The sequence below is a fragment of the Arachis ipaensis genome, chromosome B4 (assembly GCF_059453495.1).
Source record: "Arachis ipaensis isolate K30076 ecotype BB chromosome B4, ASM5945349v1, whole genome shotgun sequence".
Taxonomy (NCBI): Eukaryota; Viridiplantae; Streptophyta; class Magnoliopsida; order Fabales; family Fabaceae; genus Arachis; species Arachis ipaensis.
Genome location: NC_142439.1, coordinates 114971790 through 114997319, shown reverse-complemented (window position 1 = coordinate 114997319; position 25530 = coordinate 114971790). Strand labels below are relative to the sequence as shown.

The window sequence follows — 25530 nt, the reverse complement described above, 5'->3', positions numbered from 1 at the left end:
GAAATTCAACAAAAACTGTAAACTCTGAGTAAAATCAGAAAGTTTGTTGGATGTTAAATTGCGAGAGTGATTTTTTCTGAAAACAAATTCCAACCTCAATTCCTTCCAAACTTTGTCTATTTATAGCCACATTCAACCAATCAAATTCAATCACGTGTTTTGTAGATGAAAAACCAAATATAATTGTTCCCGCCATATAAATGATGCAATAACCGTCTTTAATTATCTCAATTACTAGTCTTTCCATTGTTTCGATTATTGAATCTTACACAAACCTTTTCTATCAATCTTCCTTGTTCATCTATGATTACATTCGATAAACTCAAGAACCTGCTCGAGGAATCCTAACAAATATTATTGATATATTTACCACCAATTTTGGATTTATTTCGAAGCAACAATTTGTCCCCTTGAATCGACGACTTCTAGGCTTAAAAAACAACAAGTCTGTCTATTCAAACAAATTTTTCTTTTTCCTTTTTATCTTAGTAAAATTTGCGAAGAAGAAATGAATTTAAATTTAAAAAGAGAAAACGTTTGGAATCCATAATTGACATCAAATCTGGGGAATGGCTCCACTAAGTATATCTATTAAATGCGCGTCCTATCATGCACACTTCCCTATTAATTTCGGACGTTTAACTTCTTCTTTGTTAAATCCTTTCATTTTCTTTTATATATACTTCACTTCATGAACTTTTGAATTTTTTCAAAAACTTTTTCATTACACACCTTTCTTTCCTAGTGTAATATTATTTCAATTACCTTGTTCTTCGTCTGTAAACAAAAACCTTTTCCTTCTCAAAATTTTTATTGTCTGTGGAATTCAACTTCATCAACTCTTTCTTTCTTCAAGGTATTTTTCATATACTCGCCACATACTTTTGAATTATCAATTAAATATAGGTTTAATTACTCTGTTAGTTCCTATAGCTTCACCAAATTTTTAATTAGGTCCCTATACTTTTTTTTCTTTCAATGGGTCCCTATACTACTTTAATTTTATAATTAACTTCTTCCTAGTATAAAGAATATTAGAGTTAACTGAATATTTCTTCGCAAATTGAAGGTATTTATAATTAAAAAACTTAATTAAATCATTGACTGCATGCATTCTGGTAAAAATATTATGTTAATTTTAACATTTTTAACATGAAAATAACATAATTACAAAATTAAAAGTAGTGTAGGAATCCAATTGAAGGTATGTTGAAAGTTGGCCCAAACCATAGGTGAAAAACCTGCCACTATTGCTGCCTCGAAGAGAAAAGCAGAATCATCCAAAGTTTCAAGGAAAAAAAATGAAAGCCTCGAAAACTTCTTCTGCAGCATCAAGTTTGGCATAGGTGTCAAAACAAATAATATTTCTAATTTTTTTTATACTTATGTTTCAAAGATTAGTTATCTAATTTTTTTTAGACAAAAAACAACACTCTAATAAGTCGGTCGAATCTCCTTTAAAAACACCAAGTACCAGAAATTCTCCATCGAACACTGCAAGTGTCGAGGTTGACCCTGAAGACATTTCTTCTAGTTCTTGATTATAACTTAGAAGATTCTGAGAAAACCAAGGCATTTGCATTTTCTATTATATATACAAACGTAAGAATACAACTTCTTTAATTGAAAGGTTTGTATGCAGGAAACAATTCCTCCTCAGAGAAAGACTACCGCCAGCCCCACTTTTCACCAATTATCTTTTACTTCTTTTAGCGCCAACTCGTCTCTACCAATCAATACTGAGCCAAAAAAAACAACAAATATTGAAATAAATTTATTGCAAACTAGGGTTGTCATTGAAGCTCCATCGACTACACATGATGTCATCATAAATACTCCTTTCAACAAAGTCGAGCTCACATCCTTTGCACAATACCCAATTTCTTATTTGCTTCAGACTAGAAATACAGAAGTCGTAAACCAAAAAGAAGAAACAGTTGATGTTAGCCAAGGTGATGATGTTGTTAGTGAGTTTTTTGGAGTTATCTCGAAGATCTCCAAAGGCAAAAAAGCTAAGTTATCAAGTTCTGAGAACAAATTAGTTCATCTAGATCAGAACCCACAAGTTCCTAATCTTCTTGAAAGCACACATGATCAAAATGTAACAAGAGATTCTATTGATCCTGGTGTTTTCGATCTTCTTCAGAAACTAAAATTTCTGCTTGTCAATCCTGTTGAAGAATGATTTTCAGAAGATGAGCTTGATGCTGCATTTAATCAGATTTTGATTTCTAATATTCCCCTTCAAGATCCTTCTAATCAAGTCAAGCCATTCGTGTCTTTTATGAATCACACAAAAAAGCTTTTCTCATGCCAAAATGAGCTTGAGCTCCATCGAAAAGGAATGAAAGAGATTAAAGATCAAAGTGTCCAGGTTGAAGTTTTCTTAGCTGATAGAAAAAATAAAGTATCAGATTATGAAGCTCATCTAACTGATGCTTCTATTGAAATGAATCAGCTAATCATTAGAGAAAAGGAACTCGAAAGAGAACTCGTTGAAATCAAGAAAAATAAAGTTCTTCTCCAAAAACCTCTCGATAAACTTCAAAATACCAAACGTGTACTTGACAAAGAGGTTCTTTCATTTTTAAAGGAAAAAGATGATTTGAACAGTCGAGCTTTCCAACATCAGATTGCAGAAAGCGAGCGTCTTCAAGAACTTCAGTCACTCTCACAAGATCACTCCTGGATAAAGGAACAACTAGACCAACTCTTGCAACTCTATGAAGATTGAAGGTTTAGAATGTCAAGTTTCTTTTTTGTAAAGACATTTTGAATTTATCTTTATTTCAGCTTCAAACTCAATTACGGTTTTGCAAACATCGATACTGTTTTAAGTACTTTCCGTTTATCGATTTAATTTCTATTCCAGTATCAATATGTTTAATTTGATATGCATTCTCTGAATAAAAATTAATTATTTGAAAATGTTCTTCTCAAGTAGGGGACCATTTTTCATAAACTCTTTATTTTTTATCAATCAGCAAAATAACTTTTAAAACTAGTTCACCAATACCAAACACTTTTTCTTTTACTCGTCGATTATATATGCGAGCCACATTCTCTTTTTGATGAATAATGTGATCGAGTGCTAATAAACACTCATTATCCAAGTTGTTCAACTTATCAAATATGGCATTCCAATAATTTTTAACTAATAATTTCTCTTGACGCATCACCCTCATAATATTAAGATTAATTTCTAAAGGCAAAACTGCATCACTGCATCATAGCCATAAACTAATTTATAAAAAGAGATTGATGAAATAGATCATTACTAGTAGTAATAATTTTTGTGATATTGATCATTTTTTTTTATTTTTTAAGATTTTATCAAAAAACAAAACAGAGTGAAAAATAGTAAATAAAAGATAGAATTGTATGTGTTATTTTTTATTATAATTTTGACTCTTTTTTTCCATAAAATTTTAAAATGAAAGTACAAAATATTTTTCAAATTAAACAGGTCTTTATATTTCTTAATTTTAAAAACAATCATATTAGATGTACAGAAAAAATCAATCATCAAATTATATTTTAATACAAAAATACACTTTGAAAATAAGTTAAACTATATATATATATATTAACTAATTTGGTGATTCATTTTTGGTGTGAACATAAGATTTTTGTTTCGCAAAATAATGACCTCCTGGCCTCTTCTTCTTGAAAATAAATATGCTAAGCAGCATTCATTTTTAGAACTAACTAACTCTACTTCAACATGCACCGGATAAATACCAAAACACTGAATTTTAGTTTAAAGTTACTTGTTGAAAAACGTTTAAAAAAAAGAACCAAATAATCAAATCAATAGCAACTTGCTATTAGATCTTTACCGATTAAACCATCGACTCTGATACCACTTGTTGGGCCAACCGTGGAGAGCTCTCGACTACCGGGGAAAATTCGGGGAGGAATCAAGTGAGAAGACATAAGATGAGAAGACATCACATCCAACTCAAAACCTTAAGATGTCAAGTTAATGGGTCTCTCATCTTATAAACTCCTCACTCTTCCTTTCTTTCTTTGATGTGGGATTAACTTCAACACTCCTCACACTTGCAACACTAACACTTAGCACAGTAAAAATGTACCACACCATGGCAAACTGATGTAACTTGCCCCAAGGGCCAGGTTTTCTATCCATCCATTTCGTTTTAACTAGAAAAATTAGAACACTTGTGAAGCTTAGACAAATGACAATACAAGATAAACGAAACAAGTGATGAAATAATACCTTCTTTAAACAAAAGACATGGAAGATAATATAGTTGTAAATTAAACTCACCTTTTAAATCGGGTACCAAATTACATGTTCTATTTAAAATCCACACATATACAGAAGGATTAACATGCCTAAGATAGATGAAAAACTTCTTTTTGTCTTCCATTTTTGGTTTTTGGTCAACAGAGAATATTATTAGAAAGGGTAATATGTTTTTTTTTCGGGACTACAATGAGTTTCAAAAATATTTAGTATTTCATTTATTTTGATTTTATTCCTAATGTTTACGATCAATTTTAAAGATATTTTTTTGTTAATTTTTTATAAATAACAATTAGTCAACTTTTTTTTTTAATTTTACCCTTTAATTATCCTCTATTCTAAAACACTAACTCAGCATAGAATTTGATGGCCTTGTTATATTTGAAACTTTTAAGTTGTACCAATTAAAAGTTAGCAAGATTATCCCCTATGCCACTTGCTTTTAGCAGAATATGGTATGGTAGATACTAGATACGAACAAGTTGTCCAAAACTTGTTTGTCGTGTAATGATGGGTGAATAAATTAACTGTGATAATCCTATTTTTATTAGTCGGACCAACTCAGTTTTAGCATAGAAGGGTGATGTGTGAGAAGCTTTGTTTTGTTTTTTATTTTTTGGTATTAAGACGGGGCTAAAGCCCTGTGAGAAGCTTTTTTTTTTGTTGAGAGCTAATCGGTGTTGGGCCTATGCTGTTTTTGTTCGATCCAGGCGGGTTTCTTTTAGCAGTGCCATTGGTGTCAGGTTGTTGAACTTACATTGCGAGGTGGTGCGTTTCATGACCAAAAAAAAAAAAGAAAAAGAGGTAGTGCGTTTTGTCTGACGGGGTCATTAGAATCAGACACTAATAAGATACAAGAGCAGTACATCTAATTAATTTGAGTATATTTTGAATTTGTATTACAATATTATAATAATAATATTACAATGATCATTCAATGAATTTAATAAATTATATAATTAATAGCATATTACTTATTTTTTTAAAATAATACGATATTTTTTATTGATTTTAATATCATTTAAAAAATATTTTCAATACAAATTGTAATTTTAAATTATTTTAATTACATTTAAAAATAAAAAATAATATCTAAGCTTAATTCCATTAACATTGCTCTAAATTTAATATTAATATTAAAATAGTATCTAGTAAGCCTAATTAATTGTTATTTAAATGTGCATATTCTAACTCTATTATTCTTTTTTTATGGAACTTTATATTAACTTGAGTTAAGTTAGCACTTACTAAACATGGATGCCCTTTATATAAACTTCTACTTTATTAAAAAAATAAAATAAAAATAAAATTATTTGTTTTAGAAAATAATTATTTTTTAATTTATTTTAGACATTTTTTCCGCATGCGAGAAGATGCACAAAATGGATACACATTTTTATTAAGTATTGATCCTACACTTTTCAGCAAATTTTTTATGTAAATATTTGTTTCCATTATAATTATAGTTGTTAGAATTGAACGGTGATCGAACCGGTCAAGTCATTAGGTTACTGATTCAACCGGTGGGTCACTCGTTGAATCGGTTGACTCGGTACTATGTAAATAAAAAATAAAAATAGTAAAAAAAATTAAAATTATAATTTAAAATACATATTTTTACTAATATTTTAAGAATACTAAGCTATTCTAAAATAATATGGATCAGAAACAATAAGTATTTTATTATTTTTATAATATCATAAATATTTTTATTTTGTTTTTATATTAAAATAACTATTATTTTTAAATTTTAAAAATTTATTAATTAGTTTATATCTATTATATTATTATAAAAAATAAATGAGTTTATAATTATTTTTAAATAAAAATATAATTAATTTAAAAATAAGTGAATTTATAACTAAATTTAAAATGAATTAGATAGAAATAAATTATTTGATAAAATATATATATATATAATAATTTGCATAAATATTAATGAAAATTATTATAGTCTGGTGTTGTGAATAGGGTTCAAACCCCACTTTTAACATTTTGTTAAAATTTTAACTCCTAAACATATATTTATTGGGATTAAAAAAAGACTTTTATATTTTTTTATTTATTTTATTTTTATATACTTTTTATTTATTTTTCACTTCACTTTTTTTTTTATTCTTTTTCGATTTGGCTTTAATTTTTTCCGGTCTTCAGTTTGGCTTTTTTTTTTTAAAATTGTTAGAAGTAATTTTTGCTCTTTATAATTTTTGCTATTATCTAACAACTCATATATTATGGATTTTAAAAAATATAAACTTTTTATATTATAAATTGTTAAAGTAACTTTTTCTCTTTATAATTGTTGAAGCAACTCACTTCATATTAGATTACCAATTCACATTCCACACGTCAATATGGTAGGAGGGACAACAAACTAAAAAAAATATCAGGTATATCAGGTATCAGGTGCGGTATAAGGTGCAGGCTAAAATTCATCCACCGCAATAGAGTTAGTCTCTTTCACTATATGTTGTATGTACGTGTCACCATCATCCCACCTAATAGTGTTATCATTGTGCACGTTTTCATTCACGTGTCAATGCATGGAACCGTACACAAGTCAATGCATGCAAGTGTAAGCGCGTCCTTCATCTTTACTGGTTCACATGCAATGTAACCCTATATGTCTCTAACTATATATAAATGACGCTGCTCTTGGCTTATTTCTCATTCAAACTACGTCTTTAATTACCACTATAAACATCTCTAGAAGAAGAAAAATTCTATAGGGTGAAAAAAAAAATCTGAGCGTGTAAGCAACATGACAACTCGGCAAGAAAAGCGTGAAGAGCTTGATGAGAGGGCAAAGGAAGATGAAACCGTGGTTCCTGATGGTACTGGTGGCAAGAATCTAGAAGCTCAAGAGCACCTTGCTGAAGGTATACAATTGATTTGTGTTATTTAAATTATTTTTTATTAATAATAATATAAATTCAATTCTAATTCATTTTTTAATGAGAGTACATCGTGAATACATAAGATATAAATTTTAATAAATATTTTAAATTTTTTAAAATATTTTTTATGTATTTTTATTATCACAATTGAGTCTAATTAAATTATTACTAATAAAAAATAATTTAATAATTTAAATAATTATTTGTATAATCCTTTTTAAGTGTATATTGTTTTATTTAAAAATTTTTTAATATATCATACTATTTTTTTTTTTAAAATTTAAATGAGTAAAAGTATAGGAAGGAGCAGAGGAGGCCAAACTAGAAAGGAGCAGCTGGGATCAGAAGGATATCATGAGATGGGTACAAAAGGAGGACAGACTAAGAAGGAACAGATAGAGACTGCGGGTTACCACGAAATGGAACGTAAAGGAGGCCTCTCTACCATGGATAAGTCCGGCGGAGAGCATGCTGCTGAGGAAGGCATCGATATTAATGAATCCAAGTTTACCAACGAAGAAAAATAGATGTTATGAAGTTGTTGCCTTGATGCATGTTCTCATGCTTAGTTGCTAATAATGTCGTTGTTCTCATACTTAGTTCCTCGTACTATCGTTGTTAGGATTTATATGTTGTTTTATGTCTATTGTTTGTGTCAGTTTATCTTCGTTGTCCTTCTACTTAGTTGCTAATAACGTGATTTGCTAGGATTTATATGTTGTTGTTTTGTGTGTATTGTTTATGTCTCTTTCTCTATAAAGACAGATGCTATAAAGTTGTTTTGACTGTTATTTTCGACTTATGTAAGTTTATCATATTCAAGTGCTACAGTACTATACTTCTTGTCTTCGTTTTTTATTATAATTTAGCAATATTTTAATTTTTATCTTAATATTAAGAAGATAATTTAAAACGAAGGCAATTTATATATTTAAATAAAATAAAATTTAAAATTATGTATTTATAATATTTGTAAAATATTATATTTTAGTGTTAAATTTAATCTATTTAAATTGCCAACATAAACTAATAAAGACTTGCAATTTATAAATAAAAAATATTTAAAATTTAAATAAAGGATATAACGTAAAAAAGTTAATACAAAAATCATAAATATGTACAACAGTTTATGTACAATAATTTTTTAATTTTTCATTTGATCTATTTTAATTTTTATGATTAGTGACATCAGTTTTTAGAATAAATTCTCTTTCTTTCAATGAGCTAGTTATTTATTATTTAATATTAAAAAATATGTTACCTTTAAGAAAAATTAAACACTAATATTTTTATAAAAATATAAAAAAAATAATAAAATATATTGTATATCAAAAATAAAAAATAATAGAAAATACACTAATAATTTAGCATATTAACTTAAATGAATATTAAATTAAATTATAAAATTATAATAAATTATATAAGCTCTATACAAAATTAGTATATAAGGATATTATTATTTCTATTATATATATAAGTATTTTATCAAATGTTATTTTTTGAAGTATGTTTAATTTTTTTAGTATCTTTTTTAGTACTCTTAGTATTTTTTTTTAATGCATTATATTTTTTCACAATTAAAGTTAATTTTTTTGTGTAATTTGCTCCGTCTAAACAATCAATAATTTATATTATAAAAAAATAACAATAATAAAGATAATATACAAAAACAATAACTATAAAATTATACAATATTAAACAAAAAAATTATATATTTTGGTACTTTTCAATAATTAATTTGTCAATTAATTGTGACTCGAAATAAATGAAAAAACCAAAATTTTTCATTTTCTAAGATAAATAAAAAAATTAATTATAATAAATTTAAATAATTATATTTATAAATATACTTTATAACATTTTAATTTTAAGAATGGATTTTTTTTTACATCCTGAATTTTAATTTTAACTTTTAGCATTTATTTATCTTAACATAATTCAAAACATTCTTACCCATAAGTATATATATAATTTTAAGTTATTTTCAAGTTATTGTATGTTATATTAGTCTCAAATAATAAGCATTATTTTGTTAATAAAATGCATATGTAAAAAAATCTTAATTATTTTATTAATTTTATAATTTTATTAAATTTTTAATTAAATTTTTATATTTTTCTTTAATTGGGTTTTGTTCTAAAACTTATCTAAATTTTCGTGGAGATATAAGGGTGGTATTTAAGGGATTCAATACTTAAAAAAATTTTAGACTGATTTTTAGGAGGTTAGAATTTAAAATTCAAACCTGTAGAGTTTATAACCATCTCTTAAGTGGCCTCATTTTTTCTGGTGATTAGTTACTCTTTTGGTAGAAATGTTGGAATCTCTCTTCTAAATGGATAAGAGCAATAGTAAAAGTTAGTTAAATAAGATTATTGTGCTCACGTGGTCTTGATCGACCTCAAGAAATCGAATAAACTTGGTCTTGATAACATATGTGAATTGGGCTTTATCCTCTTTAGGTATGAATAAGTTCCTAATTTTGTAATTAGATATTTTTTATATGAAAAAGTTAAACTTTACTGAATATTTCTTCTAAAATAGACATAGACAAAAATCTAGTTAAGTTTTTAATTATGAATGCCTTCAATTATTTGTGAAGAAATATTTAGTTATCTTAAAAAGAATTTAATTATAAAATTAAAAATATTGTAGGAACTTAATTAAAAAAAAAAATATAAAAAATTAATTAAAAATTTGATAAAAATAAAAAAAACAAATAAAATAATTAAACTCAAACAAAATAGAAAAAGTTAAAAATTTATTGTGCATCAAGATTACCACGATTTATATATATATATATATATATAGAAAAAGTATATGAAACCAAGAGATTATCAACCAAAAATTAAACAAAATCACATTAAAATTTTTTTTTATATTTATTTATTTTTATATACTTTATATTTATTTTTCATCTGATTTTTTATTTTATTCTTTTTTGACTTGGCTTTAATTTTTTTTTTCGGTCTTTAGTTTGGCTTTTCTAAAAAATGATTGAAGTAATTTTTGCTCCTTATAATTTTTGCTATTATCTAACAACTCATATATTATGGATTTCAAAAAACATAAGCCTTTTATATTAGTAGTAAAAGTAGAAGTCCAAAAGCAATGCCAAAATTTTTTTTATATTTAAGCGTGACAAACTAGCATTATTGCAACATAAACCCATAATTAAAGTAACTATAATGAAAGACCTGTAATTCAATTCATTGATCATAAAGCAACTCACTTCATGTCAGATTAACAATTCACATTCCACGCGTCAATATTGTAGGAAGAACAGCAAACTAAATAGGTATTAAGCATATTATTTACTATTTCACGAAGAACAGCAAACTAAAAAGGTATTAAGCGTATTATTCATTATTTCACCTCATTTAGGCTCATCGTTTAAATAACGGTTAAGTTAAATGGCAGTGACATGTACATTATTGATTTTAGCATTATCACGGTGAAAGAGACTAATTCGGATGCCGTGATGCATTTTTCAATTTAGTAAATACTGAAAATATGTGTATAATTTTGTTTAAATAACTGTTAGATTGGATAATACGTTTATTTTTTTACATATTGGTATAATTTTGGTGTAATACTCAATCATTAGATTTTATGGTGTTTTTTAGAATTGTGGGAACAGTACAATACACCTCCTTGTATTGTATATTTTAATACGCCCTCTTGTATTGTATATTTTAATTTAAAATATACAATACAAGGGGGGCGTATTGTCAATATAAGGGGGGCGTATTGTACTATTCCCACAATTCTAAAAAACACCATAAAATTCAATAATTGAGTATTACACCAAGATTTTTTCAATATACAAAAAAATTAACCTGGATAATAATGACACGTACATTATTGATTTCAGCGCTATTTCGATGAAAGAGACTAATTCAATTACGGTGATGCATTTTTTTGATAAACACTAAAAATATTTATATAATTTTGTTTAAATAATTAATTTTTATATATACTAACTAAAATAATCAATCGAGCCGCAGTAGTTGTCGCAGTCGAAAGCTTCTGAATCGAGCCACTGTTTCAGATCTGTTTTCTCCTTCCAACTACCGCTGGTATTCTTCTTCTTCTCCATAGTTCACTTGTCTCTGTCTATCTGCTTCTTTGAAGTTCCAATTGAGATTGTTCTATTCTTCTTGAATGGTGAGTCCCACCTTAGTCACGAATGTACTTTCCTCCATTTTCTCAATATTTTTGTTTGCTTATAATGGTGACTGATAAGCTTGCGAAGTTCTTTTGTGCATCATCCAAATTGAACAAGTTTCTTTTTGACCTTCTTATATTTCTTTTTCACTAATCTTATTTAGTATGATTTCATTTTATCCTTTTGCTACATGTTTTATGTTCCATTATCACATTATATCAACCTTTTATCCTCATAGTTAAGGATGTCTCCAATACTAGTATGTGATTGTTCTCAACAATTTGGTGATTGTGGAGCAGAACCCCCTTCCGTATCTTGCTCGTCATCCTGAAGCAGATGTATTGACGTCTAGCGATCAAGTTATACCAACAGTTGTTGATGATATCTGGAAGTTTGGCAAGAAGGTGAAAATCTGATAATGAACAGAACTTAATGATTTAGATTTAAGTGTGACCTGATTGCTCTTCTAGTGGGGCTTATTTACTGCAACTGCATAATTATGAATCATGTTGAACTCTTAACATATCATTTGCAAGTGATAATCAAGTGAAACTTATTTATATGAGAATGCTCCTTATAATGATAGTCACCTTTTATGCCATTTTGTACACACTTAGTTTTTCAGGCATCATTTTAGATTTCCTCATCATGCTTTTGGAATGACTTAAGATATGAAACCAGCAAAATTTATTTTCAGGATGAAGCTTTTTACTGTAGTATTATTGGTATTCTTTGGTTTCAGAAACAAAATTTAATCTGAATGAGATAAGTAGCTAATTGATAAATAAGTAGATGATACCTTTTACAAACTAGGTAAGTTTACATTTCCATTCAGCAAGGCATTTAAGTTGATAGTGCATTAATTTTTCTTCAGATGCTATGGAGTTTATGACTATGATTTTATATACTTAATAATTATAAAAAAATTTTCCTATCTTTTGTTGGGTCTATTAGCTTTTGAAGTCAAGGCTTTGAAGTGTAGAAACATATAGGTATAGACCTTTTTTGCTTAAGCTGTTGTGTAACACTGCATTTGCCTTTGTTTCCAATCACTACAAAGGTTGTGATTAGGATTGTATTTGGAAGTCAACAACTGCCATAAAATTGTCGGTATGGCATTAAAAAATTTGGTCGGCTTATCCTTTCGTTCATTAGTAATGCACTAAGCATGGTTTTGAACATCTTCATGTAGTGTTGTGGCCTATGGATAACGAAACAGGATAACAAACTTGGTAAAGAAACGAGTTTATTGTAATTAGGAGGTGCCTTGTGACATTTTAGAGATGAAATCGGTTGAAAAGGATACTGTAAAAATGTTATCCAAATTGGATTTATTGCATGATAATATTTAGGGTGCACAATCTCACAGCATAGTGAACTCCATGACGGGTTGTTATTTAGTTTTAAAAATTTTTTCCGCTTTGGTTCTGTGGGTGTGCTTTTGAATGTAATTGGTGCCAGAGTCCTTGTGAATTGTTGTTATATCACTTGTCTCTGAAATTTTCTGTTTCAGTTTATGAAGTCTTATTCATAAATTAAATATTAAAAGAGATTTAAGCATAAATGCGCTTTAAACACACAAGGCTTTGTTGTTGTCGTCATCGTTGTTTGGTTTATAAAGCTTTGTATATTTTGAGGAACATGCCACAAAAACCATATAGCCAATGAAACTGTATGTCTTTGTCTAATGCAGTTTTTTCTATTTGACAGATGAAGAAGGCATGTGATGTCGTCAATAGCAGAATCCACTTTTGTTGTTCCAACTTAGTTGACACATGCTTGCTTTGATTATTTATTGGTAAGAGTAGTTATTCTTGACTAAAAATTAACCCATCCAGATTTTGAAAAGGAAAAGTAAACTAGTTGGTTTAGATTGTTAGAAAAATAAACTAAATTTTGACTAAGTATTTTATTTATTTATTTATATATTGTGTGCTACAAAAGAATTTCAGGTTTTTATGATGGGCGAGTCAGGAACATCAAGAAGAATGGAAACGGTGTGTTCCCTAAGAATGGAAAAGGTACGATCCCCAACAAGCTTCAGAATGTTCTTAAGGTAGGTGAATCAATTATATTTTCAGCTTATGGGCATGTTATTGTTAATTAGCATTTCATTTCTCTTTATGGGCATGTTCTATCTTATAAAAAATCTTATTTTTGTACATGCACTTTTTTTGGATCTTAGTGGTATATTGTTTTGAAACCAATAGTGAGACAATAATATAAACCATGCATTTCAGGTCCATATTACTAATGCTAAAATCTGGAATGCATAGGATCCAAGTATCAAGGAACTGGCTGAACAGATCAGCTTGAGGAGAGAATGGCACGCATAAAAAAAGATCCGTCTTTGAAGCATATTTTAGATGAGATAGAGACTGGTGGTTCCTACTGCTATGATGAGGTTTAGATGGCAAAATTTCTTATCTTTGTGGCCATTTTAAAATTTCTATCAGTTCAATGGTTTCCAAATTTTAAATAGTTTCTGAAGTGTTTCAGGTTATTTGTGCAATTTGTGACACTGAGCAGCCGGTAAGTATTTTTCTTCCAACTTATTTCTTGGAGATGGACTAGGCTGAATTTGATGCATAATTCCAGCTAGGAATTGTTAATATTCTTGCTTCATCAATGATGCTGAATGTTTTTTTAATCAATTTGCAGATACGGAAACAACAGTTTCATTGTGATGATTGTAGAATCTGTAGGTGCGATTCACTTAGCTGTGCTTGAGTATATCCATCTCTTTATGTCACCTGAATTTATGACATTCAAGCTAATTTTTTATGATCTAATTTGGAAACAGGGTTGGTGGTCAAGAGAATTATTTCCACTGCGAGAAGTGTGGTTCTTCCACTGCGAGAAGTGTGGTATGCATTCATATCATTCAACCAGCATTGTGCATTTTTTTCTTTCCCTTTTGTTTGTTTTTCCTAAGCTTGTCCATACTTTGTTTTTCTGTGAATAATTAGAAGGGTTTACTCCTTTCAGGCTTTGGTTTATCAGCATCATAGAATAATTTTTAAATTTAGTCCTTGATCAATGGCATGCAAGGTCATGCTAGTCATAGAATAATTTTCTTTGAATAATCTGCAGGGTCTTGCTATTCAGTTACACTACGTGACAATCATTGTGTGGAGAACTTCATGGGCATGTGCATTACTGATGCTGCTGTTATTGGATATGTTTGAAACTATTGACATTGAGAACTTTTATATATAGAGAGAGAAAGAGTTGTCTTATATTGAGAAATTACTATTTTTTGGTGTCATTGAGGAATTATTGTGCTATAAATAATTTAGTTTTTAAATTTTAATGTTAAAAAATTTTAATTTGAGTAGTGCGGAAATGAGATGGAATTAATAAATGTTTTGAAATGAAAAATAAATAATAAACAATCAAAAGGTTTGTGAAAGTTTAAAAATCTCATAAAATAGATAATTTTTGTTAAACTAAAAAATTAATTTGTGAGAATTTTAAATTATTACAAAAGTGATTTAAAATTGTTACAAAATACCGGTATAAAATTTTTACTAAACACACAAAACCCTCTGCTAAAGCTTTTGTGACATTTTAAATTTTAGAGGTTTTAAAAATTTTTTAAAAATTATTTGGTGGGGTTATAAATCTCTATAAATAAGAGAAAAAATTTTCACAAATAAATAAAAACTTTGTAATGCTAGGACGCTGAGAATAGAATAATAAAATTGCATATTTTATATGAAGGTGGCTGTTTATATATTCATATCTTCTTCACTAAGAAGAGAATTTCCTCTGAAACAGCGAGAAATTTTAAAGTTGAAAACAAGAAAAAAAAAACTCAGTCTATTCGTTAAAAAAGTTTTATTATTTAACAGCGACAATTAAAATAGCAATATAAAAAGAAGTCTTAGAATTTTTTTTAGTATCATTAAGTTAATAGAAAACAAATTTAATAAAAATATTTTTTAGTATATTTGATAAAATTTTAATAATAAAAATAAAATATAAAAAAAATCTAAAGTTATAATTTATATTTTTTCTAAAAATTTTTATTTAAAAAATATTTTTTTTAATATAATAATAAAATATAGGTTTAATTATTCTGTTAGTCTCTATAGTTTTGCAAAATTTTTTATTTGGTCCCTATACTTTTTTTCTTTTTAATTGAGTCCTTACACCAAATTTTTTTTTATTTAGGTCCACACACTTTTTTTCTTATTTGGGTCCATGCACCAATTTTTTTTTAATTGGGTACCTATAAAAATTAAGCCAATTACTACCAAGAGGAACCTAATTGAACAAAAATTTGGTGCAGAGACCCAATTAAAAGATAAAAAGTATAGGGATCTAATTGAAAATTTTGCAAAACTATAGGGACCACAGAATAATTAAACCTAAAATATATTATTGTATTTAAATATAATTGTTAAATAAATTTTTTATATAAAATATTTAAATATAAAATTATTTTTACTTTATTAAAAGTGTTTTAAAAAAATATATTTTAGGCTTTTAAAATGTATTCTTAGATATTTTAATTTTTTTAAAGTCAAATTCAAATTTAATTTTTAATACAATTTAATATTTTTTAATTTAAAATGGTATCTTATTTCTTTTCTAATTAATATTTTTCTAAAATATTAAAATAACATTTTAATACTTTTACAACACTATTCAAAGGAAATTTTTTTAAATAAATAATTTAATTATTTTAATTACCGAAATATGTAATTTGTAGTGTATTTACTAATTTACATTGCATTGATTTATCTCGTTACTATAAACGAGATAATTATGAATGTGTCTCATTTACAGTATAGACAAGATACATTTATAATTATCTCGTTTATTGTGTAAACGAGATATATATATTTATAAATATAAAAATATAATTCTTGAAAATAATAAAAAATATTAATAATTTAAATTGGACCAAACTATTAAAAATGGAATATTTCAAATAATAGAAAAGATCGACTGTTTCAAATAATAGAAAAGATGAGTAGTTTCAAAATAATATGGGAGAAACGGGATTTTAACTAATTGTGACTGGCCGTATAATGTATTTTGAAATTGCCCATTTAGAATTAGCACATTATTTTTTTAGAAAATAATGTGCTAATTCAAAACGGGCAGTTTAAAAATAATCCATTTACTCTTTCTACTAGGGTTTAGGTATGAGTGACGGAGTGAGCGGGGGGTTTATAAAGAGGGTGACACACAGTGAGGTAATCGGTAATGCCGGCGGTAGAACGAAGGGGGAGAGCGTCGGGGGTTGTATCTGGTGAGAAGGAGGAGGGTACTAGGGTTTCTAAGGAAGAACATGGCTTTCAAAAGGTTTTCTTCCGCGACATGGTGACTAGACAGAAGTCTGTCTCCTATGCTTTGGAATGAGGCTTTAGATGGAGAGAGGCTAGCCAAGGTGATCAAAGGAAACCACGGGGATTCGCATCCTCTTCGGGTCATCTTCTCAGAAGAAGGGCTGGCGGCGTTATCTGTACCATATAAGGAAGCGATCGTCGTCAAAGTCTTAGGCAAGCATATGAGTTACACGGCGATGATGCATAAGCTAGGTATGGTGTGGAGATTGAAGGGTGGGTTTCAAGTTCTGGACGTAGGAAATGGTTATTTTCTGGTGAAGTTTTATGCTTTTGAAGATCAGGAGAGGGTATTACTTGGTGGTCCTTTGATGATATCTGGGTTCTATCTTGCTGTAAAGCCATGATCACCTGAGTTCTATTCAGAGGAGGAAGTTTTTGGATCCACCATGGTATGGGTACACTTTTATGGCCTAGGGATTCGTTACTACCATGAGAAGGCTATGTTGAGGATTGCCGCTGCGGTGGGAAAGCCAGTGAAAGTCGATGTAGCAACTAAGATGGCAGCAAGAGGGAAGTATGCGAGGACTTGTGTGGAAATTGATTTAGGCGTTCCCATTACTCGTAGTGTTGAGGTGGATGGGAGAGTTTTGGATGTTGAATATGAAAGCCTTGAGTTGGTTTGCAATACGTGTGGTTGTTATGGGCATGTTGGTGTGGATTATAAATTGATTAGTTCAATTTCGGCGAACATTGATGAAACAGGGGTGAATGAAGACAAGGAACAAGATCATAAGAAGATGGATCAGGTACCATTTTCTTCTAATATTGAGAAGCCTTTTGTTTTCGGTAGTGCTACAATTGGGATAGAGAAGAATAAGGATAAGAAAGTGCATGTAATGGAAGGGGCACATGCAGGGGATACAACGTGGACCAAGGTGAAAAGAAAGGCAAAGAGCAAGAAGGTCTTTTTGGGTAGGCATGACCAGGATAAGTCCAAAAAAACTTATATGGATAAATCTTCTAATTATGTTGCTAAAGGAGAATCTAATATGAAAGGCATCAATGGGGTTGAGTCATCTTTACACATAAGTAAGGGCAATCAAGTGCTAAAACAAGCAAGGAACTTTAAATTAGCTTCGTCAGGTTCTACCTCTACTCAAGGTGTGACGGGTGGCAAGCAAGGACCTGGTTCAAAATGGGAAGGGGCTTATTCTCAAGGCGCGGGGACTTCTAAAACGCCATTCAGAAGCAATTTAAAGAGATTAAGGCCTAATTCTCTTCAGAATTCCCCGGTCGAGAATGGGCACAGTGTGGTTACAGTGGAGACCCCACTCACTACCCTCAAATAATCTGAGGTGTGGGTCTCACTCCAAGTAATATTAATATGGATTGTGCAAACATTATAGCTTGGAATGTGAGAGGAGCTAGAAATAAGCTGGCTCGGGTGCATCTGAAACAATTGGTAAAGAATTTTCATCCGTACATTTTTATCATTTTAGAGACTCATTGTGCTTTCCAAAAGGTGGCTGTCTTTTGGAACATATTAGGTTATACTTCTATTCATATTGAAGAAGCTCAGGGGCATAGTGGAGGTATTTGGGTGCTTTCTGTATGGCCTGGAGTATCTTGCATTGTCATGGCAGTGAGTTTGCAAGTGGTGTGTATTGAGTTTTTGAATGGCGGTTTCTCTTGGGTCTGTGCAGTGATTTATGCAAGTCCCGTTCCTAGCATAAGGGAAGAAGCTTGGAGGGTTTTGACAGATTTTTCTAGAAATTATTCAGGTCCTTTATTAGCTATTGGGGATTTTAATGAGATCCTTCTTTCATCTGAGGTTAAAGGTGGAAACTTTGTCTCTCGAAAGGTAGATCGGTTTAGAGCTCTCCTAGATGAGTGTGGTTTGATTGATTTGGGAGCTCATGGATCTTTGTTCACTTGGTTTAGACATATGCAGGGTAATCGGTTCATCTCGAAGAGGCTGGATAGGGCTGTGGCTACTGATGCTTGGTGTTTTCGTTTTTCGGAAAGCTATGTGGAGAATTTGGCGAGGATACATTCTGACCATTGTCCCATTATGGTGCGATGTCAAGGTAATGATAGAAGAGTCGGGGTAAAACCTTTTCGTTTTCAAGTAGCTTGGTCTTATCACCCAAGTTTTTCATCGGTGGTCAGGGGTGCTTGGGACAAGGGTAGACCCAATCCAATTCGTTGCCTTTCTCAGGTCAGAGATGATGTTTTGGCCTTTAACCAAGATGTCTTTGGGAATATTTTTAAAAGAAAGAGGGAATTGGAGAGGCCTGTGACCAGTATCCAACAGAGAATGGAGAGAGTTGATGCTTTATCCCTTATACAGGAAGAAAGGGAGTTACAGGCTGAATATAGTAATCTGCTTATGCAAGAGGAGTTGTTTTGGTATCAAAAATCCTGAGAGCACTGGGTCAGATTTGGAGATAGGAATGCTAAGTTCTTTCATATGCAAACCATTATGCAGAGGAAGCGTAACAAGGTCCAGGGGTTGTTTTTGGAGAATGGAAGATGGAGTACTGATTTGCAAGAACTCGAAAACTGTGCAATTGGATTTTATAGAGATCTTTTTTGCAATGTGGAACAGGTAGACCTTGATGTGATAGGGGATCAGGAATTACCTTCTTTATCTCGTGAGGCTATTGAAAGTCTCACAAGAGATGTTTCTAAAGAAGAGGTTAGGAAGGTGGTTATGGGCATGAACTCTTTTAAGGCCCCAGGTGCCGATGATTTTCAGGATTTTTTCTTCAAGGAATATTAGGAAGTGGTTGGTACAGAGGTATGGGAACTTGTTAAGAAGGCTTTTGCTGGGTTTGATCTGGATAGTGCTCTGTTTGACACTTTGGTGGTGCTGATTCCTAAAGTTGATAACCCGTCTCGCATGAAAGAGTTTCGTCCTATCAGCCTCTGTAATGTCATCTACAAGATTATAACTAAGGTGGTTTTGCAGAGGTTACGACCTTTTCTACAAGATATCATTGGCCCTCTGCAAGGAGGGTTTATTCCTGGAAGGGGTGCCCCAAACAATATCATTGTAGCCCAAGAAGTTCTCCATTTTATGAAGAAAACCAAATCAAAGAAAGGTGTTCTTGCTTTTAAAATTGACCTAGAAAAGGCTTATGACAGGGTAAGCTGAGAGTTTTTGGAGCAATCTCTCCAAATGTTTGGCTTTCCAGGTACTATTATTTCTCTTATTATGAAATGTGTAAAGTCTTCCTCCCTTTCTCTAATGTGGAATGGTAATCGGTTGGATGATTTTCAGCCAAATAGGGGTTTGAGGCAAGGAGACCCTATGTCTCCTTATTTATTTGTTATTTGTATGGAGAGGTTGAGTTGCCTCATTGCTAGGCAAATGGAGGTTGGTAGATGGAAATCAGTGACTGTGTCTAGGGGAGGTCCTGTAATCTCCCATCTCCTTTTTGCAGACGACCTTATCCTTTTTTGCAAAGCGAAGAAATCTCAAGTGCTTCATGTTTTGGACACTATGGCCACCTTTTGCAGAGCATCTGGTATGAAGGTGAATTTTGACAAATCTCGTGCTATCTATTCTATGAATATTTCTAGACAACGCAAGGATCTCTTCACTGGTATTTTTTCTATCCGCTTTGCTAATTCTCTGGGAAAATACCTTGGTGTCCCCCTCAAGCATGGCAGAGTTACTAAAGCTGATTTTAATGATGTGGTTGATAAGCTTACTAATTGGCTAGCATCTTGGAAAGGTCGCTTCCTTAATAAAGCTGGTCGGATTTGCCTTGCTAAATCAATTTTATCTTCTATACCTATTTATAGGATGTAAGTAAGCCTTTTTCCATCAGGTGTGTGCTCTAACATTGATAAGTTTACTAGAAGTTTTATTTGGTGTGGTAGTCATAATCACCGTGGTCTTCATTTAGCATTTTGGAGAGTTTTGATGACTCCAAAAAAGTTTGGAGGTCTTGCTTTGCGGGAGTCGCAGTTGGTCAATTTTTCTTTATTAGGAAAGCTAGTTTGGTAAATTTTGATGAATCAAGAGAAACTGTGGGTCAAGATTATGCTTCAGAAATACCTTCAGAATAGAAACCTATTTGCAGTTAAAGCAATGGGTTCTTCATCATATATATATGGAAGTCTATTGTGTACACAGCTTCCGTATTAAAGGAAGGGTTTGTTTGGGAAGTGGGAGCTCTTTCTAAGAATTTCTGGTTTGACTCTTGGTTGCACTCTGGGCCAGTAGGAGCGAGGGTTGAATTTCTTGATATTTGGGAGGCTACTTTGACCATTAAAAATATTTATCGTGATGGAGTTTGGCATTTGGAGAGGATTTACTCTTTTATTCCTAGAGACTTAAGGGAAGACATTCTTAGTTTAGTACATATTTCGGCTTCTGATCGTGATTTGGGTTGGAGTTGGGAGCACACTCTTTACTCTACTAAACAAGGATATTTATGGTTAATTCAGAATAAGTTGAATTGGGATAGGAATATCAATTGGCTTTGGCTTTGGAAGGCGCGGGTCCCTGAAAAGTTGAGGCTCCTAGTGTGGCTTTGCCTGCATGATGCTGTACCAACTCAATATCTACGTTTTCGGCGACATCTCTCCTCCTCATCCTTATGTACACGTTGCAATCAACTTCCGGAGACAATTCTGCATTGTTTTCGGGATTGTGAAGTGGTGTGATCAGTTTGGGTTTCTCTAGGTTTTTCTGATGTGTGTTTCTTTGGCTCTTACGAGGTGCATGATTGGTTCAAGCATGGCTTCCTCAATGAAGGTTGTTCCAAATTTGCAGCTATAATATGGTCAATTTGGCAAGACAGAAATATTGGTAATTTTCAGGGAGTTTTTGGATCTCCTGGGTCAATTGCATACAAGGCTCGCATGTGGATGGTGGATTTTGAATATACAACTCAGAATCGAATGTGTTGCGTCCAGGGATTAAAACCTCTGTCTTGGTCTCCGCCAGAACCTGGTGCTTGGAAGTTAAATTGTGATGAGAGTGTGAACTTGGGGGATGATTGTGCTGGTTTTGGGTGGATAATTCGCGATAGCTCCAGTTAATGGGTAATGGGATGCTCAGAAAATTCCTTTGGATCTAGTGTCATCAAGATGGAGTTGTGGAGTATATGGAAAGGTTTGGCTTGGGCTTGGGAGGCGGGTCTTAAGCTTGTTGTCTGTGAGACAGATTGCGCAGTAGCTTTTGAGCTAGTGACTGATTGGCAAGTTCCACTCTAGCATCTTGAAAAAGAAGTGATACAACTGATCTTTGAGTTGAAGTTAAGAATGGATTGGGATATTCGTTTTGAGCTTATCCCGAGAGAAGCTAATGTCGTGGCAGATCGATTGGCAAAGATAGGATCTGGAGGTAGCGGAGCTGATGAGGTTCACCTTTGGCACCAGCCACCAGAGGTGGTTTGTCCTCTCTTACTGTTAAGAACCTGATTTCTTTTCTTTTTCTTTTCTGCTCTTTCGTTTTTTTTCACTTGGTTGTTCACCAAATAAATGGGCAGTTTTAAATTACGTTATACGCCCAATTCCCATTAATCTTAAAGCCGTCTATCTCCCATCTTATTTTGAAACAGCTCATCTTTTCTATTATTTAAAATCGCTCATCTTTTCTATTATTTGGAAGTGTTCTATTTTTAAGAGTTTGTTCTAATTTAAGTTATTAATATTTTTTATTATTTTTAAAAAGTATATTTTTTATTTTACAAATACACATATCTCGTTTACATTGTAAACAAAATAATTATGAATGTATTTCGTTTATACGGTAAACGAAATAGGTATATTTTTTAAATTTCATATATCTCATTTATACAGTATAAACGAGATAAATCAATGTGATATAAAATATAAATACACTACAAATTTAATTAAAATAAAATTATTTATTTTAAAAAATTTTCTTATTCAAAAAATATTTTAATCTTCTTATAATTAGTTAAAATAATATTTTAGTATAAAATATCATATAATATATTTTAAAATTAAATTAATATCTGAAATAAAAATATAAGAAAATATAAAAGTTAAATCTATCTGTCTTCAGTGTACAAGATGTCTCTGGTACGGGTTGAGAGATGGATTGAGAACTTGCGGGTTGAGGCAGATGCCGGATCTCTTGACTGGAGCAATGGGGGGAGGTACCTGCAAAGACACTCCGACGCTCAAGTCAGAATGGATCTAAGAGGTATAAGGTGTGTGGAATGAATGAATACCTGGAGGGACCTGGGTCCTCTATTTATAGGTGATGGTAAATATCTTATCTTATCTCGTTTGGCTAAGATAAGAGAGATGTTTGAATTCAAAAGTTGGTTGGGAGCTCTGAAGGACCGGTTCTGGGCCTTTGGGCCGAAACGGGTAGTTCCCGAGTGACCGGGTATGCGGGATCCGTGGGTTGGATCCGTAACAGTTGCCCCCGCAGCGGGAGAGCGAGTGGGATCGGTCTGTCGCTGGGAGACGTTTGTTTTCGTTGTGGGCTCGATTTTTCTCGGGTGCCCGTCTGGTTCCTTCGAGATGAGGTTGGCATCTTGGTTTCGTATCGTGGAAGATTCGTCTGACCGTTTGGGCCTGACGTGACTCTTCCGTATCAGTCACGTCTGTTGCGTTCTTCGAGGCGTTACTTTTTTCGATGGGGGGTATTTATTGCGAGCCATGTTTTTTCTCTTTTGCCCTTGCGTTTGCTTTGCTTCCTAGGGGTATTTTTGTCATTTTACTTTTTTCAAAACCGTTTTGGTTTTCCTTCTTCAGTTCCCTCGTTTTGCTTTTACTCCTCTATTGCTTCTTTTTCCAATCAGAGTATTTTCCATTCTCCATTTCTCTTTCTGTGGTTTTTATTGATCTTCTTCTGCGGCATTTTTCCTTCGGGTTCGCTTCCTTTGGTTTATCAGGTTGGTATTTCTCTGTTTCTTTTTGCTTCTTCTACTCTGTCTTTTGCTGCATTTTTGTTTTGTTTTAGCTGAGCGTAGTTTTTAGAGTAGTTTTTTGGTAGATAGTTCTGTTGTGTCCCGTAAAAAAAAGGGGGGGGGGGGGCGAGTGCCACCGTATAATTTGGTGGTGTGCGGTAGCGGTATTTGTTTTACGGTTTTCATCCGCCGTTTTCTGCCGTGAGGTTTGGCTGACGGTGGTGCTCGTCGATATTTTAGGTTATGGCTCGCCGAAGGACGGAGGGTGTGAGGGTTCCGGTGGCCCCGGTGGGGGGTGTCCCTGGTCTTTTTTCTTGGGTCATTAGTGACGTCTGGGGGACGCCGTCGCGGATAACGGAGGCGGACCTCCAACGGCTCCGCGATGAAGGGGCTGTTTGTGGGGTGGTGATGCTGAACGCCACTATGAGCTTTCCCTTCCTGGGGTTGACGAGAGGGTTTGCTATACCAATCTCGACTCCCCGACTGTGCCGGATTGGATGTGGGTGTATGAGGCGAAGTTTACCCGGCTCGGTGCCTTTTCTCCGTTTGTCCAGCAGTTATTGAACCGGTGCTCCGTGGCGCCGTCCCAGCTACATCCGAACAGCTGGGCGGCGATACAGTCTTTCGAACTTGTTTGTGATTTTTTAGAGCTACCTGTCTCAGTAAATGTTTTCCTTTTCCTCTTCTTGTGTACTCTTCCGACTAAGGAGGGGAAGCACAAGAAGGGGTATGTGTCTTTCAGAGCTCAGCCCCATCGTCGTGTTTTCGGTTTGTATGAAAATTCCTTTCACGGTTTTAAGAGTGGTTATTTTAAGGTTCGTCCCGCGGGGGGACATCATCTTTTTTGGTTGACGTTGGAGGGTGAACGTCGGTTCCCCACTTATTGGAACTTTAAGGCGGGTCCGTCCGTGTTCACTCGGGTTTCGAAGGAGTTCTTGCCCCCGGAGGAGCGGGATATCGCTCTCGTTCTGTGGCAGTTATTTGGAGAGCGTCCTCTTAATCCTCGGAACGTGATGGGTGATCCGGTTGCTTGCCAGTCGTATGTTGGTGTGTGTCTGTTCTTTTCTTGGTTTTTGTGTTTTGTTTCCCGTTTTCGTAACTTGGGATTTTTGTATTTTTTGCAGTTGAGATGGCTGGTGGCTTGACATCCTTGGCATGTTTGAAGGCGGCGATGGCCCAGGAGGAGGGGTCGTCGTCCCCGGCTACTCCTGCTTCTAACCCCGTTGCGGGGTCGCGGGCCACTTCTCAGGAGGTAATTTCCTCGGGCGTGCAGGTCGATGCCCAGGTTTCTCCTGGCCCCGTGAACTCGCCTGAGGTTGTCGTGGTGACGGCCGCTGAGGCTTCTCGGAAGAGGCAGAGGTATGGGGAGCCGAGTAGCGAGACCTTTCAGGGAGAGGGTCTTGTGCCTAGTATGATGGATCGACGCTTTGATGCCCCGGGATTCATTGATGAACACTTGATGCCTGGTACGGAGCCATTTTTTGATGGCTGCGATGTTTCTTTCCAGGCCATGTCGGTGTATCGTGCCCTCCTCCGGTCTGCCGTTGTCGTTCGGAAGGCTGAGCCCGTGATGGCACAGGTTGGTTTGCTGGACAAGAAGCTGCGTCATTCTCAGGCTGAGGTGGCTAAGTTGAAGGAGGGGCTTGAGGTTGCCGAGGTCGCGAAGGAGAAGGATTTGAAGTCTTCAGAGGAAGCTGGGGCGGAGATTCTCCGACTTTCTGAGGTTGAGACTTCGCTTCTTTCCCAATTGGCGGAGGAGCGGCAGCGGGCTTCAGATGCAGGTACTCAAGCTGTCGTGCTTCTCGCTGAGTCGGAGGCTCTGAAGGCCGAGGTCGCTGCCTTGAAGAGGGAGAAGACGGAGTTGCTAGCTGATGCAAAGGATGCAATTGCGGCTACCGAGGAGACGATGAGGGCTCAAGCTTCATTGCTGGCTCCCGGTGCGGATGTGTCCGTGATGGGGGCCTTCAAGACTGTTCGTGATGGCCAGATCGTT

At 33.0% G+C, this 25530-nt stretch overlaps 2 protein-coding genes across 2 annotated transcripts; both read left to right on the top strand.

Moving 5' to 3' along the window:
• The first annotated feature begins 6939 nt into the window (after nt 1-6939).
• Nucleotides 6940-7958, top strand: LOC107637935 (protein SLE1-like). The gene is made up of 2 exons (XM_016341171.3): nt 6940-7149; nt 7468-7958. The coding sequence occupies exons 1-2, from the start codon at nt 7032-7034 to the stop codon at nt 7692-7694; spliced, it is 345 nt and encodes a 114-aa protein (XP_016196657.1). The 5' UTR covers nt 6940-7031; the 3' UTR covers nt 7695-7958.
• Nucleotides 7959-18019: 10061 nt separating this feature from the next.
• Nucleotides 18020-19060, top strand: LOC107636788 (uncharacterized). The gene has a single exon (XM_016340276.1). The coding sequence runs from the start codon at nt 18020-18022 to the stop codon at nt 19058-19060; it is 1041 nt and encodes a 346-aa protein (XP_016195762.1).
• The last annotated feature ends 6470 nt before the right edge of the window (nt 19061-25530 follow it).